We start from the raw sequence: 27901 nt of genomic DNA on the forward strand, positions 1-27901 counted from the left end.
GTCCTTTGACGTGTTTTTATTAATTTCACTTTGACATCAGTACAGACCACATACTTGTTTTTTCCTTCTTTTTTTTTTTTTTTTACAGTTTTCTTCTTTTTTTCCAGCAACATCTTTCCCAAAGCTTCAAAAATCAGAACCAACGTCATAGCTAATACAAAACAGAACTGATGTTAGTGAACAACGTCTAGAAACCAGTAAAGAGTCGGAAGCAAAACAAGACAAAAAGAAAGAAAAAATAAATGAAAACGCTCCTGCCACACACACACGCTGCCATACACAATAAAAACACAGGGAGGAAGAGGAGAAGAGAAACATGCTGTCGGGGAACAGGTTTGATTAATGATTTTATTTATTTATTTATATATACTATATAGTATATATAGTATTTGACTACAGGTAAAGGGAGCTGGTTGAACATTAAAGGGGAAGTTCAATCAAAAGATATTAATCAGATTAAATGTAGTCTCAGATTCCAGCCTCCACCACAACAGACGCAATGGATTTAGTTTGTGCCACCAACTAAGTTTTGAAGAAGAAATAGTCCCACCCCAAAAAGTGCTGACTCATAGTTCAATGACGTCAGCACCACAAATGACAGCCCATTAGAAATCTTTAAACTCTTTAAAATAAAAACAAAGCAAGAGTTCCAAATGTAACTTCAGTTATCTGACCTCTGGATGACCACCAGAGACGAGTTTGTTCTTTAGTAGTTTGGTTGAACCTGCCCTTTAAATCAGATGAACGAGCGTCAACGGACACAAATGTGGTCCACTAGCGTGAAGTTTAGCTTTTAGATGACAAACTCAAAGCTACAATATGCAACCTCTCCACATTCAAATAAATAAACAGGATGCAGAAAAACATTAGCATAGACCGCTATGCTAGAGGGGTCAACCAAGACAGAGTGAGGCGACCACACAGCGGAGGGCATGCATGGGGGAATGTTCCAGAGAAAACATCCAGTAAAGTAGTAGTAGTAGTAGTAGTAGTAGTATCTGCATTTAGAGGATGTTGGCGATTCAGTATTTAGGGACTCCGTGCAAACTTCATTTGGGGCGCAGCGAACTGGACAGCAACACGAACAGACTCATTTCCTTCTACATATTCGTCCCTTAAAACAATATGTTGACGGAGCAGTGGCTAATATGACTATGGTTTACCGAGTTCAAAAACAACATTGAAACAGTCACAAGTAATAATATCAAACACAAGTCTTCAGGGTGAAGGATATGATACAGCCTATATAAAGGGCGGGAGTCGGTTTCCAGCTCACACCAAGACGTGCGTGTCATGGAGGTGAAAGAAAAGGAAAGAAACGTTCCTCTGTCGGCTACGCTATCTAACGTCCACCATCCTGATCTTGTTGGACTTCCTCTCAAGTCAATGCTGAGGGTGTATGGAGTCTAAAACGTGCAAAAGAATAGTTAGACTTCGAATAAAAAAAACATGAATTCATTAAAAAGCAATTACAAATCATACTTTTCTTTTTTTTAAATTGAAGTCCGTTCAATTGATTATACTTAAATTGGGAGTGAAAGTTCAATTTTCACCCTAAAATACAAAAAAAAAGGACAAACACATTTGAACTGTATTTTTATTATTATTATTCTCTCTTTTCGTCAATGCTCCGGAGAACGCTAGAAAGAGGACTTTTTAATGAATCGAGATAAACGTCCATATTCATTCTGGGGGCACCTTCTATACTCCACAGCTTTGGAACTCAAAACTTTAGACTTTGTAGACTTTCTAACGCACCAATAGTGAGCTGGGAATCCGCTTTGAGATTTCAGGGTGTGATGAGACATCAAATAGAATCTCTTAACTTATCGAACAATCAGGAAATAATTTTCAAGAGGCCACCGAAACACCTCCAGTTTAAAACGAAGCTCAATGACACTTAACAGAACTCTTACAATGCTGTCGTCAAGCTACTAGGGAGTCAAAGCAGCGATCCTATAATTAATATCAATAATAGTACTAAGCAGTGAGAGGAATAATAAAAATGTACAAGTGAGTGCGAGTCCTCGACACTGTAGCTTCAACAGGTGCGACAAAAGGAGTGCTGCTGTGAGGGAACTTTTCCTTTGATATAAAAAGCAAGGCTAACGTGTTCCGTACAGCAGAGAGAGAGAGAGAGAGAGAAAGAAAGAAAGAAAGAGAGAGAGACAGAGAGAAAGAGAGAGACACTGTAGTCGTCATCGGGTGGATATTTACATACAGAGAACTGTTAAAAAAAATGCATCTGATCAAGTGGGTGAACTAGACCAAATTATCACAGCTGGCTCAGTGTTCCAACGCTTTTATTTCAACCTGCTCGTGGGTTTGAAAAAAATAAAAGTTCAGTGCATTACAGAAACATACAGAAGTAGCTGTGAGGTGAATAGAGGCTAACTCGCTAACAGGCCGATCAGTAACATCAAACCAGTTAGCAGCCTCTAGAAAATAACTCATATTAACAGCTGTAAAGCAAGAGAGCAGGATAAGACTAGCCACAATTACACCCAAAACATTTGTTTTAATGCGCTTTTTTTGTGTTTTTTTTATGCTTTTGTTTTCTTTACTTTTCCATCTTAAATGATCTGTTTGCCTTCAGGGAAATGCGTGGTACAGACAAATGCTTGTTTTTGTGAAGTCGACAGCCATCATCCACCCCCTGCTCGCTCTACGCGATGAAGCCAGGTCATAGATTCAGTCTAGTTCACTCGACCCTGCCTCCGTTCCCCTGCAGCGCGCCCGCAGACAAGTCGGGGTCCGCCCCGGCGCTACATCACTTCCTCGCTAGCAACACGCTTCCTGTCTGCACAGGCACAGTTCTTTTTAATGCTTGCAAGTTAAGCTGCGCAGTAGTTTTACATTGAATATCGAGTAGCTCAAGAGATTTTCTACCTAGCAAGGTTCAGTGTAGTAGGGTGGTGATGGTTGATGGACTAGGGGTGGGGGGTTAGACTGGGCAGGGGGTTGTCTGGAGGGGATAGGAGAAGGTCAGGGCTCTAAGATGGTGATGGAGAGGAGGATGATGATGATGACATGGAGGCTCCTAATTGGGGAGGTTGATCATTCAGTTTTGCTGCGCTTCACAGCTCCGGGAAGTTTCTCTTGCAACCTGTAAGAGAAAGACAAAACGGGTGTGAAAAAGCTGAATGTGTGGATGAAAGCCACATCCAGAAAACACTCCTCACGACCACTTGATTCACTTACTTAGCCATTGTGGTGTTGACTTGAGTGCGTATCACGTCGATGTACTGATCAATCTGGGTCTGGAACGAGACGAGATGAGAGAGAAGGTCAGAATCAGTGTGGGGGAAAAAAGAGAAACATTCTCAACCTAAAAAGTAAGAATCATTTATAAATGTTTGCCAACTAGTAAAATCTACGGGCTCCGAGCCTTTTCATTAACGAAGAAGTGAAACCAGTGGCATAACGTTTCTATTCTGTTTTCATTGGAAGACGAGTGAAGACTTTCTGGCAGATCAGAGACGTGCGTGTCGGCAGTAACGTGGACATTTTGAATGTTCCAGAGAGAGCAGAGCTGGGGCCATGAGGTCTGGTCAAGGACAGAATTCCCAACAGATGCCAATAGATGGAAACACTGGATCAGATGAAACTTTGTATGAATACATGGTTTCAAGCGGACCACAGTCTGAACCACAAAACCACTAGACTGATGGGAAGCACGCTTTGTTTTTAAACAATCAGCAAAAACCACATAGTTCCTACGAAGCTGTAAAAAACGTCATTATCGTCAGATTTGAACACGTCATGTGTGACGAACGGTTCCATCAGAAAACACAAGAGCAAGAGACTGAGTATATTCCCCAAAACACAAAGTTCCCATTTGGCATGATGTGCATGGACGCGCCGCCGCCGGCCCCCTTATTTGAGCCGGCAGTGGAATGACTTCACATTCTCAGCAGCTGGGCAGCAACAGGCCTTCAGTGTCTGACGAGTGGAGTCATCCAGTGAGCTCACTGCTGACGGGAAAGTTCGCTAACGGCTCATGTCATCTGATATGTTCACGGGGACAGAGGCCGCTCTCTCACCTTGTTCTTCTCGTAGACGGGAGGCACGGCGAAGAGGAGGATGTTAGCTGGAGAACACACACAGAGAGAGAGAGAGAGAAAAAAAATGTCATGTCTTATTTGTACATTTATTTCTGCATTTACATATTTCTTCATTTGTATAATTGGTGATATTTGGTGACTAAATTCAGATTACACTTTTTGCATGCTTCTTAGATTTTATTTTGGAGTTGGATTGAACATTATCTTATTCTCAGTTTTAAGTGACACCAAATATACTTTTCAGCATTAAAAACAAATACAGAAATGAAGGCCACATCTGTAATTCATTATATGGTGCACATGATGAATGTGAAAGAGGTTCTTGGTGCTTACCCAGGATGAGAATCGTGATTCCATTGAAGACGGCTCCTACGTAGGTGAACAGCCACATGACCACAGCCAGCTGGGGAGTGAACAGAAGAGTAACTTGGAGAGAAGCATTCTAGGACATCATGCAACACTTCAGAGGGGATCTCCTTGACCATAGTCGACATTCTTAAATCATGTCTTCATTAGAAAAACAATTAATCAATTGTACTCTAACTGCTTTCATGGTAAATTTAGCATATACTAGTCATGACATAATCACCACTCGCTAGTTATTCACTAAGTATTTCCATTTACTTGTACTTTGAGATTTGTAATGCCCGTTAAGTTACGTTTGAAAATTAAAAGCTAATCACAAAAGGGGAGGGGCTAGAGCATTCACAGGAGGCATTTTCAGACCGGAGGAACTTTTTCATATTTTTAAGAGCCCGGATTTTTATTTTATTCACGGCGCAAGAACTAGAAATGTTCACAGTTCATAGAACACCTGTGTGAGGGATGTTTTTACTCCTATTTCAGAGTAAGTACTCTCCCAGCACTAGAGGAACCGCGAGTGTACTGGGACTGGTTGAACATCAGCACCAAGGCTAACCCAGTAACGTTAGCACCAAGGCTAACCCAGTAACGTTAGCACCAAGGCTAACCCAGTAGCACAACACATACTCACTAAGCCAAGGAAGCAGATTCAAACTGGAAACTTGTCATTTAGTGACAGCTAATTAACGAGTGTTTGTATGATTATGTCAGGCTACAGACTTGTTTATTCTTATATTATTGAAAAAGCTAAAAAACGACTCAGTGTGTAGTTCTTTGGGGAGCTCCCCCCAGTGGGCAGATCTTCTCAGGACTCCCCAGCTGTATATGTGGACTCAGTATTATTGCTGCTTTTCTGCAGGCTGTCGCCAAACTATGTACAAACAAGAAAGGATCAACGGATCAGTTGTTCCTCCCTGAAAAAGGTGCAACAAAACTAACAGGAGAAACGGGGAGCTGATAGTCCAGCTCAGTGGGTCCACACCCATCAGGCTGCCTGAAACACCCTTATGGTGGATCGTGGGCTGTTTGACAGCTGCTTTTGTTTCACTTCAATAAACTCTTAGGATTGATAAATAGTTGCAGAACAAGACTGTGTCCCAGGACTGAACTGCACACTTTATTTTTAAATTGATAACAAGTCTCGCTTCAGACTCTAGCAACCATCCATCACTGTTAATCTCTATCACTCTGCGATCCCTGAGCAGTTTGAATCTTTCAGAATGAGCCCAAACACCTGTGAGGGTGTGACGGACAGGCTTTGACTTTTTCATGTCCACCTATTAGAAACTGGGATGTTTTGATACAAGTCAATATAAAACGGCCACAGGGGAGTTGTTTGGTAGGTCAGTGAAGAAACTTGTTGTGGAATGACAACAACAGGAGATATTTACCTCTATATGGCAGCGGTGAATCACTTCATAGTTTCAGGTCACTCTCCCTGTTGTGATTTGTATTTGTCGATTATCTCGTTTAATCATTTCTCGTCCGTGTTTTATAACTAAGTACATTTACTTAAATATTGTCCTTTTTTTTTCCTCTTTGAGGTTCACAATACGATTATATTATTTATGTCCAGACTTAGTTTAGATATTATACCTCAAATAGGGGCAAACATTTAAGGTATAATATCTAAACAACTCTCATCCACCAATACAATCATAACTGCTCGGGATTATTTTAACGGGACGGATCAGATTGGGACTATAATTGGACTGATTTCCCCAGAGGAATCTTCATGGAACAGAGTGGGTAAAGGTTTCCATTAGAAGCGGATTAAATGAGCAGAACTGAGGATGACAGTGGGCAGTGACTGAAGGTCGGAGCTGCTCACCTTCAGGGAGTCCACAAGGTCCTCGACCAGGAAGAGGCGGCTCATCTGCTTCAGGGCTCGGTTGATGTGGGTCAGACTGGAGTCCACGTGCTTGCGGAAAGTCTCCGGGGGGATGCTGACATCCTTATCTATCAGAGTTCTGCAGAGAGGGAAGGAGGAGGGGAAGGTGAGCACGAAATGAGGCTAAGTGTGCGGGCCAGAGTGCTGCAGGAAAACAGACAGAACTCGCCTCTGGTGACCAGCTTTATCAAGGAAACGAATGAGAGGCTTTCGTTTGTTTCTTTGTGGCTTAAAAAGAGAATAGGGCAACATCCACACTACTACGTTTTCACTTTAAAAACGCATATATTTTGCTACGTTTACACTGAGCGTCCACACTAGAGTTTAGAAACGGGTCAGTTTGAAAACTCCGGGGTTACCTCCTAGTGTGGACAGGACCAACGCATACGCTTGGAAACGATGCCTTTCGCTACTTGATTGGGTCTGCGCAGTCACAACGTGTCCTTCCTTGATTGGTCACGTCCCGATCACATGACTCTTTTCCAGATGAAAACAAATAGACAGGTCTACCAGTGATTTGTTTCAACATGGATAACAGATTACAGGCGTTGCTGACCTTCTTATCGATGCTGGCAGCTGTTGTGCAGTTGTATTCTACTACTGCCGACACGCGGCAGAAGCAGCTGTTGTTGGAGTGATTAGCGAGCGGCGTGGCCAGCGGCGTTATCAGCCCTACAGAGCGGACTTCTGAACTCACAGTTTGCAACTTTGAGGAGGAGGCTGGACAAAAAGGTAGTTGTGTGGATGTAGCCAACGTTTTGGAGGGTTGTTGATCAAGACCAATGGCTCGACACACCAGTGGGTCCTGAACGTGTCTTTGGGACCAATTTAGAATACGTTGTATAAGAATAGCTTTTAATAAGTAAATATTGAGTAAAAGGCCTCCTACTTTTCTGATCCGCTCTTATTTTAATCTGTTGTTGATACTATTAATACTCAAAACTAGCAGCAGCAGTCTCTGGCACAGGAATAAAAAAAACTCTTCTACTTTCATACTCTTTTCGGTCGCTGTTAAGTTACCACTAATTGGATGAAATGAAAAAAATTACTAAACTCGAATAAGACTTGATTTTCTTTGTATAGTTAAATTGATTGGTTCACACATTCTGATTCAGGGACTGTTTTCAAACATCTAAGTCACTTGAGAAAAAAGAGAAACACTCTATACAATTACCACAGCTAAAAACTTTATTTAAAACTCAGGTCAATCAAATCTCCCAGACAACAAGCTAGAGAAGGTAAAGTAAAGTAGCATTGACGTTCTCGAGGACGTGGTCTTACTTGAAGGGGTGTCCATCGCTGGACTTCTGCACTGCCTGGACGACGGACTTGTAGATGCGGAAGGTGATGGTGACACAGAGCAGGGCCAGCAGGAGGTAGGAGGCCACGCTGATGAAGCTGAAGGCTGCCAGCGACAGCAGCAGCAACATGGACAGCCCGAACACCAGGCCCGACTTCTTGGGGTCCCGCCAGTGGATCAGATCCTTAACTGCAGAGAGGAAGATATTGGGAGTGGAGAGTGTTAGACTGACATCAGAACAAAATGAAATATCATATGAAACATAATGGCTTGTCTGGAAGAATAACCTTTTATTTAGTCATAAATGTTTTTTGGGGGATACTGAATTTTCAGGATAAAATCTAAATAGTTTGTTTTAGGCAGCTGTCTATATAAAAACTTTTCAAAATAAAAGCCTGGTTGTCTTTGCACCTGAGGTAAATAAAGGCCCCATCAACTCAGTGAGGTTTTGAGGCAGTGCAAATTATTAAACTGGTTGATTTAATTGGAAATATTGGTATTGTCCTCGTGGTCTGCCGAGCCTGGAGAAAAGCTCCCAATAAAAGATGAATATGCAAACATAAATCTTCTTCAGGCACCTGCAGCAGAGAACAACAGTCCATGTTTGTATGCATGTCCTGTGATGAGTCGTGCATGCAGAAGGGATGGCCTCTATACACGGCGGTTATGTAATGCTGCAATGGGCTGGCGCTCTTAGACTGCCACGCCTTCTCTCTGCATGGGGAAACGGCTGCATTTAAAAAAGCCTTTTGTAAGTGGGGGAGAAAGCACGTGAGGCGAGGCCTCAGGGAGGGCTCAGGCTTCAGTGCTCCAGCTGGTTCAATGGGGGAACACACACACGCACGCACGCAAAAGCGTTCTCAAAAGGACAAAGATGTCAATTAAAGTCAGAAATGTTAAAAGCAGAAATAGATCTTTTCCAAAAGACTTGATTGAGGGAGCTTAAAGCAGATATTTTGCCCAGTGAGCCCTCACCAGCCCAACGTGAACTCTAATGTATATACACAGTATGTAAATGTGAGTGAACAGAACATTAGAAAACACCTGCAACAATGCAGTACAGGTTGGAGGTCCATTTCTGTTGCAAACGCATGCAAGCTAGTAACCTAGTGGCCTTCAAGCTCTGAATATAGAGCTGAGATACATGCAGGTTCACACACGTTCAAAGATGCATGTCGCATGTCGTGTGCACACACGTGCACACACACACACACACACCTTATTTGAAAATGAGGGACAGTCTCTTCAGTCGGCCACAATTCTAACCAAGACCAGTCTCAATTTTCTCCTCAGGGACATTCAAGTCCACTAAAGCTATAAATTGTAGTCTGCTTGAATGTAGCTATGATGTATGCAAATGTCTGCTGCTGACCAAGTGCAGTTTTAACAGAGCTGACCTTTGATGGAACAGAGAGCTGGGAAAAACTGGAACGTTATCGTGCCGTATAACCGCTCCACAAGAGAGACACGGTTTGTAGAGTCGATGAGACAAATATTTGTCCACGATAAACTGTGAGCTCAATGCCTAGTTGGTGACAGAAACAGCTATTGTGACAATCTACTATGTATGGCCAGAACCCAAACGCTCAATTATTACTGCTGTCATGGTCATCTTTTGCCACAGTTAATATGGGCAATTATCTGACTCAAACGTCCTTCTGAAATTGTTTAACATGCATGTTTTGCAAACACTATAAATATGTGGCTGAAGAGAGAAAAAATAATGTATATCTTTTAAACTATGACGAGACTATTGGATGGGCCACACATTCACAAATTGGTCCATTTTAGTACCTGGATAAATGTTGAACTGATGCTGTATGAAAAGGTCTCGAAGGCACATTTTTCTGTATTATGTTGAACACCACATTGCTCGTCTGACTCCTTTACAAAATAAGCTGAGCATGCCAAGAGCTGAACCTGTGTGAAAGAATGCGAGAAAAGCAGCAGCACGGCTGTGGGGCTCTCACCGAAACAGAAAGAGCTCTATTGTTCCTCGTTCCATCGGTTGAGACTACAATGAGACTGCATGAAAACTTCATAACTCCAGCAAACACCATTTTCACCGATCAAATCAGACCGCTGGAAACATTCAGGCACACGTGGATTCATAAAATCCCTCGTCAAAACACGTATGAAAACTTTACACTGCACGATGGGCAAGCTGGAAACAAAGTTGACTTTTGGGGATGTAATGTTTTCATCTGACAGGAACAATGAGCGGGGTTTCCTTACCCTGCACTGTAGGGGTATGTGTGTGTGTGACTGTGTGTGTGCGCTGCCAGCACCCAAAGGGAGGCAGTGAGAAACATCCTGTTATTAAGCTAACGTTAGCTAGCTACCTTCAATGAATATCAGTGTGCCTACATCTTTAGCCTACATTCAGTTGATAAATAAATGTTTGTATTGATTTATTTTAAGTCCCTCAATGAAAACAGTATACACATTTTATTTAATAAAAAAGACAAGAACAGTGTACTATCAATTGAATGCTTTCGGCAGCCTGTGGGGGGGCTCTCCCTTGATCATTATCTCTCTCTTGCCCCGACAATAATCTGCTGAGGTTCCTGTGGCTGCTGAGGCGCAGTGGCCTGTTTTCACTGTGCTACTCTGACACACACACACACACACACACACACACACACACACACACACACACACACACACACACACACACACACACACACACACACACACACACACACACACACACACACAGCTTTAGACAGGTTCAGATGTTTTAGGTCTCCGTCAGGATTTCAATCCACACACAATGTAAATCAAACGTTAAACTATGTGGCAGCAGGGGATTGTCGTCACTACTGATGTGGTGAATAAATCCATAGGCATGCCGGTCCATGTCATCCGAGTCCAAGCCATCTGCTACTTTGTCTCAAAGTGGACGGATTAGAAAACAGACAACTGTGCACAATAATATTGTACATAATCATGCCTTATCCAGTCAGAGAACATTCAGGACAGATGTTCTTCTGAATTGGTAGTGGACACAACCCTTTATCACATTCTGTCAGTTACTGTCCAGTGAAATAAAGATGATGAAAGCAGGGGCTAACAACTCACTCTCTTTTAGCTCTGGTTTGGTCTCCACCATCTCATGAGAAATGTGTCCCTTCACTATGGCTGGGTTAGGATCCGGTACCAAGTAGTATCAAAACCAGTCAAACGATACCTGCAATCAATCATTCTGTGCCGAGATTGAAAAAAAAAGAAGGAATATTTGTATGGTTTTGCCTGCAGCCAATCATCACAAGAGTTATTTGGTTTAATGAGACGTGCGATGTGCGATTGGCACAAAACCCCAAGAAGGCGCGATTGCCTACACACGGTTCTCAACATGGAGATCTTTGAGCCGGCAGCTAGAAGCTAAACGGTGATAACAGTGCAAAGAGCTCCAACGACCGCAACAATGTTGACAGCTAACTGTGGAACTCGAGGACGGACGTTACAGGTCCACGACAACCTGATCAGCGGTAACAGATGCTGGGCAGGTAGTGTGCAGTGCAGAGCAAAGTTATTGGGATGGAAAACCAAAATAGTGACGGGTAGTCATGATACATTATGAGCAGTTTAATTAATTACTGTTCCAACGGCAAATATGGCAATACGACTATTTTAAGTAACAACCCATTAAGCCCGTTCAAACCTTGCTCTACTTTTGATGTGACCCCAATACATATCCTGACTGAAGTTATTCATTCAAACTAAAACAAGATGGTCTGAACAAACTAGACATTACAGGTCCATGTCAGATAGCTTTGTTGGGAGTCAAATACCAAACGCTGATACAGGTTCAGTTTGAGTCAAGTATTCACATGTGCCTTTTCTCCACTTTACAAATCTCCAAACAGAGGATTAACACAAATCTTAGCACAAATGGAATGTTGGATTGGAACTAATCTTTTACAGCCTGACAACAAGTCTGGTATTAGAATTAGCCCACAAAGAAATTTAGAGGATCACGTTTGCCAACACTGTGGATTTCACTGACAGATGGCTGGGATAGAATTGGGACCAAAAACTTGAAAGGCAATGCAGACATTTTCTAGCATATCCCACAGGCACACCAACTGAAAAAAAACTCACCCTGCCTAATAACCAGAGTTGTGGAGCAGCACTGCAGAGGAGCACTAAAATAGCTCAAGCTCATGGCTGGAGGGGGAGGATTCAACAACACAGGCTCCTTTACAGAACACGACACAAAAACTGAGCTTCCTCATCAACACTAAATCATTAAACACTCAACAAAGTCACGACTGTTTGCTGTCCTGGCTCCTCAATGGTGGAATGAGCTCCCCATTGACATCAGGACAGCAGAAAGTCTCTACATCTTCCGTCGCAAACTAAAAACAGATATTTTTTTTGACTACACCTTGAATAGGGAAGGTATCACTATAGTAGCACTTAAATGGCACTTACTGATAGCACTTTGTAGTTTAACTTTATTGAAGAAATTGTACTTTCTTGATTCTTGTTGATCCGAGTTTGTACTCGTCATTGAATTGCACTTATTAAGTCGCTTAGGATAAAAGCGTCAGCTAAATGAAATGTAATTAATATCTCAATTAGGAAACGTTTACATTATGTGCACCGCTAAACTTGTTCAAGCACAGAGCAATGAACATGACAGCATGTACATGCTACCGCTAGTAGCGCTCATAGAATTTTTTACAACTATGTTTTAATTTGGTGTTCTTTCTCGTTTATTACTGGAGAACTTATGGCATATGACAGAATACATTTATCAACATCAGAAAAAGAAGCGTGGGGATTGGATTAAGTGCAGTGGACCTAGAGAAGATCCCCGCCCACGGCTGACCAACCAGCAAGACCTGCCGGTCCAAACACCACTGCCAGCGGAGGCTACTGCTCCAGGAAGAAGAGCCGAGATGGAAGCCAAGCGAACCCAGCAAGGACTTATGGCTCACTACCCAGCCTACTCCTAGCTGAATCCTTGAAAATAAAGCTAAACTTGTATGCCTCTTCGGCACACTTTCTTAGTTTTTTGGTTGCCAGAGCACCAGCACTGTTCACTGGTGTGCCAACTTAGGCTAAAATATTTAACACATGTAGACGTACCACTGAATGAGTCAGGATTGCTGTCTGCATACCAGCCTCTGTGCCTGGGTGTGTGGAATGGAGATCGGATTTGCAGAGAAGGGGAGGGTACTGCAGAACTGACTAATGTAACTCCTGAAAACTAATACCCACCAGTACTTTGCCCTTGCTCTGGTCAACTTCTAATGGAGACTAATAACTATCACTGTAGGCTGTGATGCTTGGAAGCAGGTTGGTTTATATCAGCTCACAAATATAAAACAATTTTCAGTGGAAAAAGGACAGCTGGACATGGATGAAGAGGAAAATTGGACATGCAAGGACTGAAAGACCGGACAGCAAACCAATTTCCCAAGACGGCATCTTGCATAAACCGGAGAGAAAATAATTAGATATGAAAGTAATTTTGTATGATTTTGTTTGTTTGTACCATGCCTAGTCATGGTCTTCACCAAGTGGGCTGTGGAAACTTGCATCAAGACAGAAACCCGACACTGGGGATTGACTGTACCCAGTGACTTCCAAGGTTCTTGCAAGGCAGCACTTGGGCGCCATATCTAAACCCCCACCCCCACTCTGTTAATGGACCACTGCCAAGCTGTAAAAGACAGAGGGCAGGAGAGGGTCAAAAGAAGTGGAGATCACTGGACCATATGCAGCCATGGTGTCCATATAGCACACTACACTGTGGTTTGGATACTATAATCTTTGTGACAACTGCAGTCTCTACAGCTTTAGTATACTGTCAAATAGCCCAATGACATTCAAGACAAATATGTTTCTGTAACTAGCTACTTGACATCGTAACTTTGAAATGCCATTGTACATTACATGTACACCCAAAGGTGGGTTCCCTGGACATTTAGTCAGCTGTATCTGTAGTGCTTATTGAATCACCTCCTTTTTGGCATTTTGTCTACATATATGGGATTATGTAATATTTGCAGTATTGGGTTGTAGGATGGGCTCATGATTGACTTAATCTACAAAATAACAGAATTCTCAAACAAAGCTAAATGTTGTTAACTGTAAATGGTTTGTATTAAACATGGGGCATGTTTAACAGTTAAATTTTTAGTAGTAGTAAAATTTGGTACACCGGTCCTGTGTATGGCTTAATATCAAACCGGTTTGACAATTTGTACACTGGCTCAACCTGAGCAAGTACAGTTAGTTTTGAAATATTGCCAGCAGATGTTGGCAAAAAGAAGCCCTTTTTTATTCTCCACACAATAACGTCGTCACTTTTCATGTGTTTAAACAAGTACAAGACAATGAATGCCTAGGCAGGGACACCGTAGGAGAGTGTGGACTTTAAGAACTGGTAAAGTAACTTTGTAATTAGACATTTTCGACTAAGGCCTTTATGCTTTCTTAGTGCAAGTATGTATAAGTATAAGTGGCCACTATGTATCAGGGGACACGCTACACTCCACAGACCTAAGACATAAGCCAGGAAGAGGTATGTTTGCAATAACAAAATGGGTGTTTTTCTACTTGCCATACAGCCTGTTCCCACATGTATACAACATGTAAAAACAAAGCTGAAAAAGGAGCACTAGAGAAAATAGGTCTTATTGAGGGGACTGCATGAGGTCAGCAGGCCTACTGCCCATAAGAAAGAAGTGTTACCTGATAAGTGGGTTAGTATTGCTGTCAAGACATGCTCAGCAAGATGATAGGCTTCAGCCACCCATTCGTCGATGGCTTCTACCTCTTTGGAATACGTGCTGTCAAACACACGGTTGCTTTGGGAACATGAAGGATTAGGAACTGCGGCAAAGGAAGACTGTTGTGTAGATGTCGCGCTGGGTTTAGTTTTGCTCTGGTCAGGAACTCTCGACTGGAGAGGCTCCACCTCTTCTTCTTCTTGACTACTGCCCAACTCTTTGAGAGCGTTAATAGTAAGCCGTTCTTGTTCAAGATCCATCACCATGGTTGGAGTGGACTGGGAAGGAGGCATTCCGGTTTTGCACAACTTGTTATTGGAAGAGACAGCTTGGAGCGTGTCATCAGGTTCTTCATCCTGCCTTGATTTCAGGCACTCTCGCATGAACTCCACAAAGCTATCTGTAGGCTCAGACATTACACTGCATGGGGTAATGCTTGCTCTGTTGCTTGTTGAGTCAGGTGCAGGGTGACCTGATTTAGTGTCCTGCTGGATCTTTGAGGTGGTTTTCTGTGCTGGGATGGAGCTGCCATTTCCCATGTTATCTGTAATAACCTCAGTAGTCATTTTCTGAATTAAATCTTGCTCATTGGTGCTGCTTCTGGTCTCACTTTGGAAAGAGGAATATGGATCTTGTGGATATTCTCTTAGAGATGGCTGATCAACTAGTTTGGGGAAAGCTTCATCATCATTCCCTGAAGTGAGATCGTCCAGATTTTGACTGTGTGCATTCAGTGGTTCAATGAGGATTTCAGAAGGATCAGAAAGAAACCGCTGCTTAGCATTGTTTAACCCTTTGCCATCAATGTCATCCATGGGACAGGATGCATCAAAATCATAATCAAATGATTGTCTGTCATACAAATCATCTTGCATGAAGCTAGTGTTAGACCGAGAAGCAGTCTCCATGTAAGCATCTTTTGCAGCAGTGTTGCTCTTTTCATCCATCTTGGATTGGGTACAAGCAGTGGTTTCTATTAACACAACACCAGTCTTGCAAGGTTTGACGAGGATCTCTTGTGCTTCATTTGACCATTCGTCATCGTCTGGGAAGTCCACTTCTTCGTTTGTGATTTTGAAAGTGGAAGGTTCATCTTTAACTTTACTGGACTGTGATTTTTCAGATTGGGTTTGATTGGATTGGGCCTCAGGTTTTGATAATGATTCCTGATCTACCGTTTCAGGAAGAGATTTGAGTATGTTGCGTTTAGGAGAGTATTCAGTATCAGAGTCTACAGGTGAGGATGGAGGAGAGTAGCCTTCCATGAATTCTGTTTCTAAGGGGCGTGCTTTTGGTGGTTCATTTTTTCCGTCATCTGGCTCTGGGGTTTTTGGAGCTTCTATAGCTAGTTCTTTTACAGTCTCATAATCCTCAAGCTCCATTTCCATCTCTTCTTCACTGTAGTTTGGCTCGTCTGTCTCAATAACATTTATCGTAGGAACCTGCATTAGCTTCCTCTCAGACTTTGATGGAGGAGGCTCATTTTCCTCAGTAGCAAGATTGGGATTTGCAGAAGCAGGAATAGGATCATTTGAAACTGCTGAATCAGAAAATGCAAGAAGAACAGATGCAGGAACAGTGACACCATCTTCAATGACAGTGTCGTCCGACTCTCCTGAGCTGTCAGCTTCACTTTGCTCTACGGGCTCCAGATCTCCAGTCCACATGCTCTTCTTGTTATCTGAAACATTGTGTTTAACGTCCGTGCCAACTGGTGGACAGACGGGAGGAGATGGGGAGGCAAAGCCTGCAGGAGGTGCAGGCGAAGCTGGAAGCACTGAATCAAGATTTGATGTAGCCTGGGCACCCGATTTCTCTTGCTGATTCCACATGTAGGCTGTTGGCAAAAAGCTGAGGTCAAACTCAGACTCTTCCTCAATACTTGACTGCTTCTGTGCATTACTGAACTCATCCTTCAGTTTTGGAGCTTCGGCAGGGGAATCCATGAAAGCAGCAGGGACACCAGCAAAGGCAGCATGAGCATCAGGAATAACTATGTCAGTCCCCTTCTCCTCCTTTGATGCAATATTATCACAAGTCAGGGTGCCTTTAATTAAATCTACAGCATCAAAGTTTGGCACAGGAGGTAAATGAGCCTTCATCCACTCTTCGGTTTCTTCAAATTCATTCACTTGTCTTAAATCTCCAAGTACTTCAAAGGGGGATTCTGGTGACTCCTGATCAGCTGAACCTTCTCTTTTTTGTACAGTTGGTGCCGTTTTCTCAGCGAGAGATTTGGGGGTGTCAGTTGAAGATTTGGGGGCGTAGATGAGAGACTTGGGGGAGTCAATGGTAGATTTGATGTAGTCAACGGGAGATTTGGGAGAGTCAACGGGAGATTTGGGGGAGTCAACGGGAGATTTGGGGGAGTCAAAGGGAGATTTGGGGGAGTCAAAGGGAGATTTGGGGGAGTCAAAGGGAGATTTGGGAGAGTCAAAGGGAGCTTTGGGAGAGTCAAAGGGAGCTTTGGGGGAGTCAGCGGAAGATTTGGGGGAGTCAGCGGAAGATTTGGGGGAGTCAGCGGAAGATTTGGGGGAGTCAATGGGAGATTTGGGGGAGTCAACAGGAGATTTGGGGGAGTCAATGGGAGATTTTTCATGGTGGCGGTCTCTGAAGTGAGAGAAACCGCCATCACTTCTAAAATCAGGTTCCTTTTTTTTGGCAGCAAGAGCTTCCAGTGCCTTTATTCGCTCCGACACAGGAGACGTTTTTATCGGCGAATCCGGTTGTCCATCCGGCGGCCCTGCTTCACTCCCGTAATTACTGGGAGTGAATGAGCCAGGTTGAGAAGGAAAGCGGAGGGATGTTGCAATGCCTTCGCAGGGCTTGTCGGAGCCCAGGACCACTCTTTTGTCTGCATCGGCGTGTATGAAGAACGACAGCGAAGAGGAAAAAGGAGGGGAGGTCATATAAATCACAGTAGTACCCTATCACTAAACTCCCATGCACTTCTAATATTATTCAGCGAGGCCTTAATGTTGCAGCCCAAGCATTCATGCATTGCACCATGGAAATATAAGATTCATATAATGGATCTTCCCCTTTTGCATGCCGTTCTTAAATACTCCACAAGGTTGCCATTAGGCAGCACTCAGTATGGCAACTTAAATTGTCTGAATGATCAGATGAAGCAGCAAAAGAAATGAAATCTCACTGATCTCACCACGTGCAACTATGGTGAGTATAGCAGATGTATATACATGCTATACACTTGAAGGCCTAAAAGCTGTTTATTTTTTAGGGTTTATCTTATTGCTTGTTTGTGAACAGGATACAACATTTCATTTATTTATTCATTTTATTTGGTTTTGTAAAATGCTCTCAGCTAAAATAAATATGGTGATAATGTGTGATATTGTTTGATGTGTGAGTCAAGCTAAACATATAATTGGTATCAAGTAGTCTCCTCTTAGTTCCATGTAATCTGAGCTGTTACCCTCGTATTTTTTAGTTGTGTAAAATTTTATTTTTTAAATTTTCTAGGAAAACTACCTATATATCTAATCATATAGCCAACATCAATTTTACAGAAAGCTTAATATGACACAATAAAACGGAAAAAGGTGGTAACTGCTGACACTTAACTGACAGCTACTTCATGAGAGCTGCTAAAAGTGACTCCGTAAGACACCTTGAACACAGAACACCATGAAATATAACGAAACTGAAGTAACAAACAGGGATAAGAAAGAAAAAGGCCAAAGGTCAGAAAGATAAAAGCTGGCTGTATTTATTTTTTAACTGTAGCATATATTATAATTAGGGATGTGAATACCAGAAATGTAGGAGTCAAGACCAGTAAAACTAAATAATTCTTACCACGGTAAAAAACTAAAACAAACACTTAGAGCTAGGGTTTTTTGCCCACCGATTCAGTGCTGCTACCAACCTAAAAGTTCCCAACAAGGTATTCCATTGTTGCATAAAGCTTCGGGCTCAGATGACTTTGACCTTCTTTATTTTCAAATTATTTATTTTTCTCTCTCCGACTGTACCAATTTATATGTGGCAATTTGATGTCCATCAGAACACTCAGAGTTGTGCTCATTCGTTCTGGTCGGTTACTTGCTACATTATTAGCATTTGTTAACAGCTTTAAAATTATGGAACGTTTCGATACCAAAATGATGAAAAATATGCCAAAAAGTTAATTACTGCTGTCCCAGTGCAGTTAATCAGGTAATTTGAACACCACCATTTCCTCAGCCACACAGCTGAGGAGGCGTTTATGGTCACCATGATGGCAGGGCCCACCTCCCAAGCCGTGTGGCCCCTAGCTATCCTGGAGGCCACAGAGTTCCAAAGATGTTCCAAGCAACTGTTCCAACAATCACATGATGCCTTTTGGCGCCAATGATCTCCCATGTCACCCAACATCGAGGCATTACGGCAGGGAAATGGCAGCTATATTAGGACATGAACATCAGCTGCTCAGCTCAACCTGACCGCCAACCCCAACCCCCGACCAACTAGTTTAACCTTTACCCAGCACAGAATCTTAAAAATCTATTTCCAGATCCACTAGTATTGTTTAGTTACTGCAAGGTCCAGGTTTTTTCTACTTCAATTTTGCAATGTTTGCTGTGTTGTCAGCATGATCCCATGACCCCACCCCTCCCCTCCCCTGCCCTGCATAGACACAGACCTTTCCTCTGATGCCCAACTGACTGGTCCACTTTGTCTTGGACTGCCACCTACCCTGCCCCCACAATACAATGCCTTGTTCAAAGTAGGCCACATGGACGGACTTTCCATCTTGCCAACAGTGTTGTAGTCCTTTTGGCTCTGTACTGATTAACAAATTCCCAAACAGCTCGTGCTCTGAGAATAAATTCACTGATTTACTTTGGGTTCTAGAGGGACTATAAACTATAATTCATGAGTGGCTTTATGGCCATGGTTCAGATAAAGCAGTCAACAACTTTGCTTTGTAATATGTCACTGTTCATGTGACAAATTAAGCCTCGGAGACCTTCCATGTCTGATTGATATAATCTGCTGTCAACAGTAACTAGAGATGAGTGTTCATGCATGTGATCTAAGTATCAAAAATAATTTGTTACAATTAGCACACAAAAAAACTTTTTTAACACAAATTAAATAAAGTGGGATCAATTACTAAAGTTCACTAATATAGGTATTCCCAGGTATTGATTTACTGATAACCTAAAGTGGTACATAAGTCAAGTCTTATATCCTTGCTGAGAAGCAGAAGAGTTGGTAAGAATTCATGTTCCACAGGCTGCAGTCCCGTCCCGTCATTCCTCACTTACGAGTGACGAGGTTGGAAGCCTGTGACTTAAGTGTATAATGGCTACATGTGACTAAGAGTACTTTGTATTTATCTCATAGTATCATCTACCCTAATCTATCTCGTTCCTAATAGAGAACTATGTCACTGAATCACTACTTTTATTGCGTATAATTTGTTCACAAAAGTATAAACCTCGAACACTGATGAGGATCATAGCACAAAAATTTAGAAAAAAAATAAAGAAATCGGGAAAATAAAGAAGCAAAACCGATCAAAGAAAACCTACGGCTTAATGCTTAACTAAGCGTGGATGTGAGACATGCACAAAGCCTACAAAGCCAGAAGCAGATAGTGGGGTGCAGGGCGAGTGAGCAGCCACAGGCGATGGCCGGCCCGGGCTGCTGGCCGGTGGATGATATCTCCAGTGCCACTCATCCTCTGGGGCTCGGCTGCTACTGAGGGGAGCTTGGGCTTGGATACTAGGGCAGCAGGAAGCTGGTGCCGCCCTCGAGACACCAACCTGAACCATTTTTAGATTTCTTCTCTTGTGCGCACAATGTGAACTTGAACTTCTCTGCTTTCTTAAAATAAAGTGGCAATCTTGGGATTATCTTGAACCTGCAGTGAGTGCTGCTGACCTAAATAATGCTCGCTAGCAGGCGGTAAAAAGAGAATTGGATCAGATTGCTAGCAGCTGCAGAGGGGTGGCTCTTGGTGTGTGCAAAGATTCTGGAGATAGGAGAGTAGCAGTGAACGGATCGACACTTGTTTTGATTGATGCTCGTGACTGCTGATGATTTATGCCAATTGTATCACCGCCACCAAGGCAACTGAGGCCTGTGAGCCAAAGTGTATCACATTTGCAAATATCTGTATGAGCATCAGCTGCTCAGACTAAGGCTATGCCTGCAGCCCTTACAATAAACTAACAATGCAACCTGTCAATAGGTCAAGATGGCTATTTACAGCATGCGCTGGAAAGGGTTCATCTCAAATTACAGCAGGGGTTGGGGGAGGTGACGAGAATCACCAATATCATATGTCAGGAGCTGTACTGCCTGGCTAACTTACAATCAGTGCAGCAACTCAGGGTCAGCAGTGTTGGAAACAGACGGAATAACATGACAAGGTTTATAGGAGGAGGGGCGGGTAAAGGCTGGTCGAGCTGGGAAAGGAGCTGTGGGTTAGAACCGGAGTTCTTCCTGTTGCTGGTATCTTTGCAGGTTCGTGTTTTGGTTGGACTCTGGCGAGCAGGAGAGGGGCACTAGAAAGAGGGATGAAGTTGAGCGGTACAGCAGCAGGCCGGCGAGAGTACAGGACAGAGGGTGAGAGATGGCGAGCAGCGTAAGCGAACCATACACTTGCCTTGAGGAGACTGAATGAGAGATACAGGCGAAGAGGAAAGAAAGGAATCTGAAAAAATAAGGACAGAAGAATGATCATCCTAGAAGAGGAAGAAAATAAGTCCTATCCACTGAATCCATTCAAAAGAAGATAAAACAAGAGTTAACTTATCCAGCCTTAACAACTCTATATGCTATACAAAAAACTACTTCAGATAAAGACCAGAAAAAACTTGCAACACAGTAGCCCTATTCATATGCCATTTGTTTACTTCAGTAAACCTACAATAACTTTAACACATGCACTTATATTTGCTATACAGGAAAGACCAAGACAGTTTAATTCAGGAACAGACAAAAGCACTTCTCCCTTTGCTCGAGTGTCGCTAAGAGCAGAAACGCTTTCCACAAATTAACTACAACCAAAAGACTATTTCGTCCCCGAGGGCTTATGTTGCTACCATGGAAACAAAAGACAAAAATATGTTATGGGCACTAAATGGACAAAATAGGGATGCTAATTTTCCTCGTTTTCCTGACAGATAGGCGACCCTGGTTAACCAATCATTAACTCCTAACTGACAAGGAGTGCCTTGCTGCGGTTGAACTGCTAACAAGCTGCCTGCTGCAACGATGACCGATGCACAAACCGGTGAAATCCATCCTGTATCACCAGCTGCAGAGTATGAGCCAAACAGGCAGCCGAGTCCCCGGTTCATCCGTCAGGACGAGTTAGCAATCGCGATGTTGCGTTTATCTTCGTGGACTCATGCAGCCACTTTCCCAGTAGATCTCCACTGCATCAATTAGTTTAGCTGCGAGGTTGTATGTTGTGCATCGGCCTGGCCTAATCTGACCGAGTACTGCAAAGCCGACGTAATGTTAGCGATCGCCTGGTCGAGCGAGAAGGGCCGTGTGTGATGCAGAGTATGAAGTTGCCGTTAACGTTAAGCGCTGTGAACTTAGCAGTGCGTAGCAGTGCAGTGTGTGTACGGTGAATAAATGCTACAACGCTTCAAGACTCAAGCTAAGTTCAAGTGTCTTATTTTCCAGCTGATGATTAAAGTAAATGGGTTAGCAGCAAGTGCAGCCCAGGCTCAATTAAGGTGGGCTAACCTTTAAGGTGGACTAGCTATTCCCATTTTAGTGACAAGTCGCTCCTCCAAGTTTTGCGCCGCTTTTACATTATTTTTTTTACAGTTTTAACAGATTCTTCAACACATTAACTGCTTAAATCTAATCGCAAGTCAACGGTTAACTAACAACATCCCCAGGCCAAAAGCCCTGTCTTTTTGTCTGGGTTAGTGATTTTCATGGTTTGGTCTCGGCCCTTTAGTTAAGGGAAATCTTACAGCATCAAACCATACGGTGTATTTCCAGTTTTGGTATCAACAGTTTGTGTTTGTCCACTTCCTGTTTCAACATGACAATGTCCCAGGATGCTCCACAAATAAATGGTCTTCCCAGTTTATCGTGAAGAGCTTGACTAGTCCGGTTTCGAGGGAGAAGAGGTGGTCATTAAGGAGCTCACACCTCATTCTACGTTTGGTTGGGAATGCAAGGAGAGAAATATCTTGAGTCATGGGTAAGGACTGCAGATGTGTGAGAGTTTCAGGTATACAAAGGGAGAGGCAGCGTGGTGGATACACGCTGGGTATGTTGGGTTGGTGTGCCCTTGCAGTGCAGCATTCCTTCTCTCAGATTCATGTGGCTGTTACCGCTTGAACACACCACACCTTCACTGTTAACCGCAAAGCCAGCCGGTTGGTGGAGGTTGAATTAAGAAGGCTGAGAGAAGATACAGGCTGCGAAAGAATATCTAGACCTGAATGTGAAAAATAAATAAGAATTTACATCCCTGTTCACATGAAAATGTAAAACGTGCATAAATATCGTAGTTCAACTAAACCCACAGCACCGGGTAATTTAAAGAATGAATTTGAGAATCACAAAGCACGAAGCACTGTAGACAAATTAGCACATGCATGTCAAGTTAGGTGACAAAAATAGCAAAACACTTAAAGTATGTAAATATGGAAAAGGGCCTTTTCTGTAAAATGCTGGCAAACACACCGACATACGCATGTGATGGTGTTTTGAACAGAGTAGAGAGAGAACACAAAGCAGAATGCATGCTGAATGAGACAAAGCATATTAGAAGTTAGTAGAAATGTCCAACTGTGTCGGCCCCACTGGCTGATTCAAGGTGTCCATTTGTAACATGATGATGGATGCAGCTTTAAGCCATGTTGTAGAAACATTTTGGTCTATGGGACAAGAGTTAGACTGCCTTCCATCACAAAGTAGAATCAAAGTTCTTCTTTAATAAATATGCCAATAAAAAACAGTTTGAAGTGAGCTTTGTCACGTGGCCTCCGGCTCCTGAGGCTCATCTGCTCGTGGAGGGCGGGTCTACTGCCATGCCCGCCCTTGCTGCTCTCGCAACTCTAGACCGTCTACCCCTGAGGGCTATCTGATTGCCTCTGTGACCTCAGTGATGTGGTCCGCTCCAGCAGGGAGTGGAGGAAGAAGGGCCGTCTCTGGTGCAGGGATGAGGGGGGAGAATTCTCTTTTCCTCACTGAAAGGTAATGGATCAAACTGGGATTTGACGCCTCCAATAATAGAGAGGTTAGTCTGCTCATATTAGAACATTCCTATGGAGCACACAGACAGCTCAACGGGACACTACAATTATCAAACTGGGTCTGCAACAACCTGCCACACAATTATGATTTGAGAAGTACTTTTCACAAAGAAAACCTCCACTGTTTCCGATTGTGCGGTTACAACCAACGCAGCAATACGCACATTGATTCCGAGGCGAACTTCCCCTGAAAGTCTGGTGCAATGTAGTTTTAGAAATAACGTCCTCGTTTTGAAGTGTGCCACTTCCTTTGTGACTAGAGTCACTTATCAGACAGGAGCTGGATAGGCGGGCTGGGCCATCTGGTATCGGTGACGTCCACCGACTGGAAGATAAACCAAGTGTACTTTACTACTGAAAATACAGTGCAGTACCAGGCCTAGGCAATGTGGACCAAATGTTAAAAAAGCGTTGATAGAATACCTCGATATCAGTTATGTGGCAATATATCACGACACTTCAGTATTCAGTAGTAGTATTTCCAGAACCGTGCCATACTCATCATTCTGCTGAAAACTCTCGAGAGAAATACAGATTTTTATTAACCAATTATTTCGACCTTTTGGTTTGTTAAGCCGGTTAAGAAAAGACAGAGGACGCTTCAGAGTCGTTTCCTGCGGTGCTTAAGGAGACTAGCGGCAGGTCTTGAGTCAGTTAACTCCGATGTGAGAAATACAAGCGTGTATATATAGGAGCCTGTTTTCATTCAGACACTAAAATGCCATTTTTCAGAGGAACAAATCAGGAGAAAATGTACTTTGCGCGTGACCTTTCTCAGATATGTCCCCACTCTATCTGGGTGACTTTACTTGTCTAACTTTAGCCAAACTGTGTCAAGACTTTAAGCTAACAAGACAGGAAGGATGATCTTTGATCATTATTACAAATCCACACTTCCTGTAGCTGTTTCACATTAAAAGCCAGTGGCAGGTTGTAATGTGAAACATATGTTCAAGAAGTGTTGAGTTTTAAATGAGTAGCTTAACTGTGATTTTTTAAAGCCAAGTTAAAGCGCCATGAAACTAGAGAATGATAAACATATTTCTGTTATTGCACTAATGAGTTAGTGCTGCATTAATTAATAACTAATTAAAACAGGGAAGCTTCTTTCAAAAAAAAAAATTGATAAAACATACCTATAAATCAGGGAACAAGATTAATTAAAATCTGGGAATTAATGCCTGGATCTCTGTGCAGCTGAAATAAATGGCTATAAATAAATGAATAAATATAAAGGAGCTTGACTGCTCTTCCTGTCCTTTAACACAGCGGTCCCCAACCTTTTTCACGAGCCGGCCTTCAAGGTGTGGGGGATAAATATGATACGACCGGTATGAAAACAAATATAAAGTACATAACAAAATAGAACTCACCATTACGCTGAATTATTGCCATATTATGCAGAGCGGGTGCGTGAGAATCACGTGTTGCAGTAAACCCGTATTCTTAGTAGGACTCCTGATATTGTCTTTTAAATGCAGCTTTCTTTTTCTTGGAAGTCGCAGGCTCTTCTTCTATCTCCTCATTGGGCCTTGCCCTTTTCCAAAGAAGCTTATTTTTTTTACTCGCTTGTGGGCTTTATTTTTGGGGTAACGTATCACGTGACTGAGACGAGCGTCTTGACATGAGTCAAGAAGCTCAGACGGATGTATCCGGTCATTTTTAGAAAAAAAAACATCTTTCAGACCGTGATAATAAATCAAATATCTTTTTTTATTCATTCTTTATGTGTGTCCCGGTACCGGTCCGGGGCCCGGTGGTTGGGGACCGCTGCTTTAACAGATGCATTACCGCCATTACATCATAGTGAGTGTCAGTTCAAAGCAACACAGTGAATCTTATCAAACCTTTCTGCCTAAAAATCACTTATACGGACATGAATACATAAATCATTAATGTTAGATGATTTCACAAAATAAAAAAAATCTTCATTTTGTTGGTCTTGTGTCAAATGAAAAGGAGTCCACTCACTAAAATGCATATATTTCTTACAATTCAAAAGTTGAGAAAAGTGACATCTTTTGTATTTTTGTTTCCACATGACGAGGATACAGAGTATAGGGCCCAAAGCCCATATTTTGCGGTGACTCAGCAGGGCTGTAATGACTCAGATTTGCGGAAGGCAATGTCTGTCATCTGTCATGAATGTTTAAAAGATATAACGACCGAGATCATTCTAAGTTTGGTCAGGGCTGCCAGAAAACCTAATTTTTACAGCCATGTTTCCTGGAGTCTACCTGAGAAATTGGCAGAAAAAACTAGTCGTTGTGCCTGTGTAGTTTATGCCACAGCTGCGTGCACCACTTCTAATTATTTAACACAGAGGGATGGAAGTTCAGTGAATAAACTCCAGGCTACTAAAAAAAATATCCTGCATTAGATATCATCAAGCACCAAAATGTCCAAACTCGCTCGTGGCTGCTAATTTTGAGGGACTAATTATAATTTGGTCAACGTTGTCAGAAGTTTTTAAATCATACGTTACATCACACGATTCAAAGCATGAACATAATGGTCCTGAAAGCTTTCTGATGGGAATTTGTACGCTTTCGCTCGTGTCCCAGTAGATTTTATTACATTTTTGCTTTCCTCTCCTTAGTGATCTCAACTCAGTTGACTCAGTGAAGCACCACATGCCACACCCAGTTGACGCCCATGACCATGCATGCTGCTGGAATTCTTCAAAGGCCTAAAATCCCTTTGATTGACAGAACATTGCTTTTGAAAGATTTTCAAATGGCACACTTGACTAAGCGATGGAGTTCAAATCAGAAAGTTTAACACGCTGCCACACACATGCTGTACACACACACAGATTATGAAGCTGCCACTCCCTCAAACACAATAAGCTGTCAATTGACCTCTTTGTTTTTAGTTAGGCTTGTCTGGGCTGTGAAACCTGAAAGACTCAAAGTGGAGGTGGTGACAGGTCTCCGACAGAAAGGAGTGATGGTAGAGAAATTCTGCAGGCTGGATGTTTGTTCACGACCAGCACACAAACGGGCAGTGCGCCTTTAAGAGGTGCTCCCTTCCCTGGCAGTTGCCCAGTAACAATGCATCTGCAGTGCAGAGCGTCGCAACATTTAGCAGCGATAACGCTTTGTCACCCCAAACCTTATTGTAAAAACTGCCATGTAGTGTGCATTTTACTTGTCAACAAACATACCCACCACGTAGAACATGACGCAGGGCAGTATTAACAGTCATTAAGATATATATTTAAATTCGGCTAAGACCAAATGCACTTAGAACCAAGTATTTAAATGTCTTTGTTTTACACCCCCTCCCCAAAAAAATACATTATCCCTGCTAATCACGCAGGTCTCCCTGTGGATGGATTAACGCTGCTGTAATGTGCAACGTAAAGCCATTATTCTGTGTTGCGTTGCTTGGCTGGCCAAATATACATAATAAATATGTAAAGCATATGGTACATCTACAACGAGTCTATAACGTCGGGTGTAAAGTTCGACTGTGGCTCCGCTAAGAACGGGGAAAAGACGCTTAGCGATACACTATGGCCATAAAATGACAGCAGCATGGCACGTAACCGGAGGCCGGCCAAAGCCACACAGGGCATGGTTAGTAGCAGTGTATCCGGAGAAGTTCACTACCACAGGTGTTTCCAATTATAGCGTAAACAAGCTTAATCAACCACACACAGGCCAAACAACAGACACAATACAAGAGAAGCGTTGCTACATTACAGCGGAACAACTCAAAGTTTAATTATTGCCTTATGGTATAGACGTAACTTTAACATATGACATCCTTAATGTCTGTAATTAAAAACGAAACGCATATGGTGTAATAGCAATTCATGGGAAAACATTGGTTAAAATTGACATTTGACTAGCTAACTTTACGTTAGGCTATTACTTACCGGATAGCTTTGATTCTTTAGCAGCAGAATTCTGTCCATCGGCAAGCCCCTGCGACGATGAGATCTGGGCGGATTGAGTCATTGGATCCATTTTACTGTAGTTTCAAAGCAACAGCACACAGGCGATAAAATGTCTGGCGTCTCTATTTAAATGGTCGATTACTGTCCTTTGAAGGCGTATTTTTGTGTCGTCTGACTTTCCTCAAATTTACCCCAAGAGCGGGACTCGGATCCGCACCTTAACGCAACGTCCGAGCACTGACAGATCAGCAGAGATGGAGGGAAACAAGGCGGACTATGGAGGAGGGGAAAAACCAAACATGACGGGATAGGATATGTTCAAAGCCTCTTTTTAGGCTCCGACATCTCAGAACCAACGTTCATTAACACGACTTGTATCAGGGATCAACTA

The 27901-nt window shown here is 42.7% G+C and overlaps 1 protein-coding gene across 3 annotated transcripts; it reads right to left on the reverse strand.

Annotated features, from left to right (window-relative positions):
• rtn3 (reticulon 3) lies at positions 1 to 27739 on the reverse strand. Of its 3 annotated transcripts, XM_079215426.1 has the most exons (10): positions 27490 to 27739; positions 20978 to 21031; positions 16929 to 17218; positions 14327 to 16613; positions 7600 to 7807; positions 6259 to 6397; positions 4398 to 4467; positions 4044 to 4090; positions 3202 to 3260; positions 1 to 3106 (listed from the first exon to the last, which is right to left on the reverse strand). In XM_079215426.1, the coding sequence occupies exons 1-10, from the start codon at positions 27578 to 27580 to the stop codon at positions 3058 to 3060; spliced, it is 3294 nt and encodes a 1097-aa protein (XP_079071552.1). In that variant the 5' UTR covers positions 27581 to 27739; the 3' UTR covers positions 1 to 3057. The 3 variants fall into 3 exon arrangements, with proteins under 3 accessions (XP_079071552.1, XP_079071553.1, XP_079071554.1); XM_079215427.1 differs by lacking the exons at positions 14327 to 16613; positions 16929 to 17218 and having other exon boundaries at positions 20984 to 21031; XM_079215428.1 differs by lacking the exons at positions 14327 to 16613; positions 16929 to 17218; positions 20978 to 21031.
• Between the last annotated feature and the right edge of the window lie 162 nt (positions 27740 to 27901).

Source organism: Taurulus bubalis (assembly GCF_910589615.1).
Source record: "Taurulus bubalis genome assembly, chromosome: 3".
Lineage (NCBI taxonomy): Eukaryota > Metazoa > Chordata > Actinopteri > Perciformes > Cottidae > Taurulus > Taurulus bubalis.

Coding starts and splice junctions, on each gene's coding strand:
- rtn3 (XM_079215426.1), bottom strand. CDS start 27,580: ATGGATCCAATGACTCAATCCGCCCAGATCTCATCGTCGCAGGGGCTT. Junction 17,219..20,977: donor TCAGTCTCCTCAAGGCAAGT/GTATGGTTCGCT, acceptor ACGCCGATGCAG/ACAAAAGAGTGGTCCTGGGC. Junction 4,091..4,397: donor AATCACGATTCTCATCCTGG/GTAAGCACCAAG, acceptor TGTGTTCTCCAG/CTAACATCCTCCTCTTCGCC.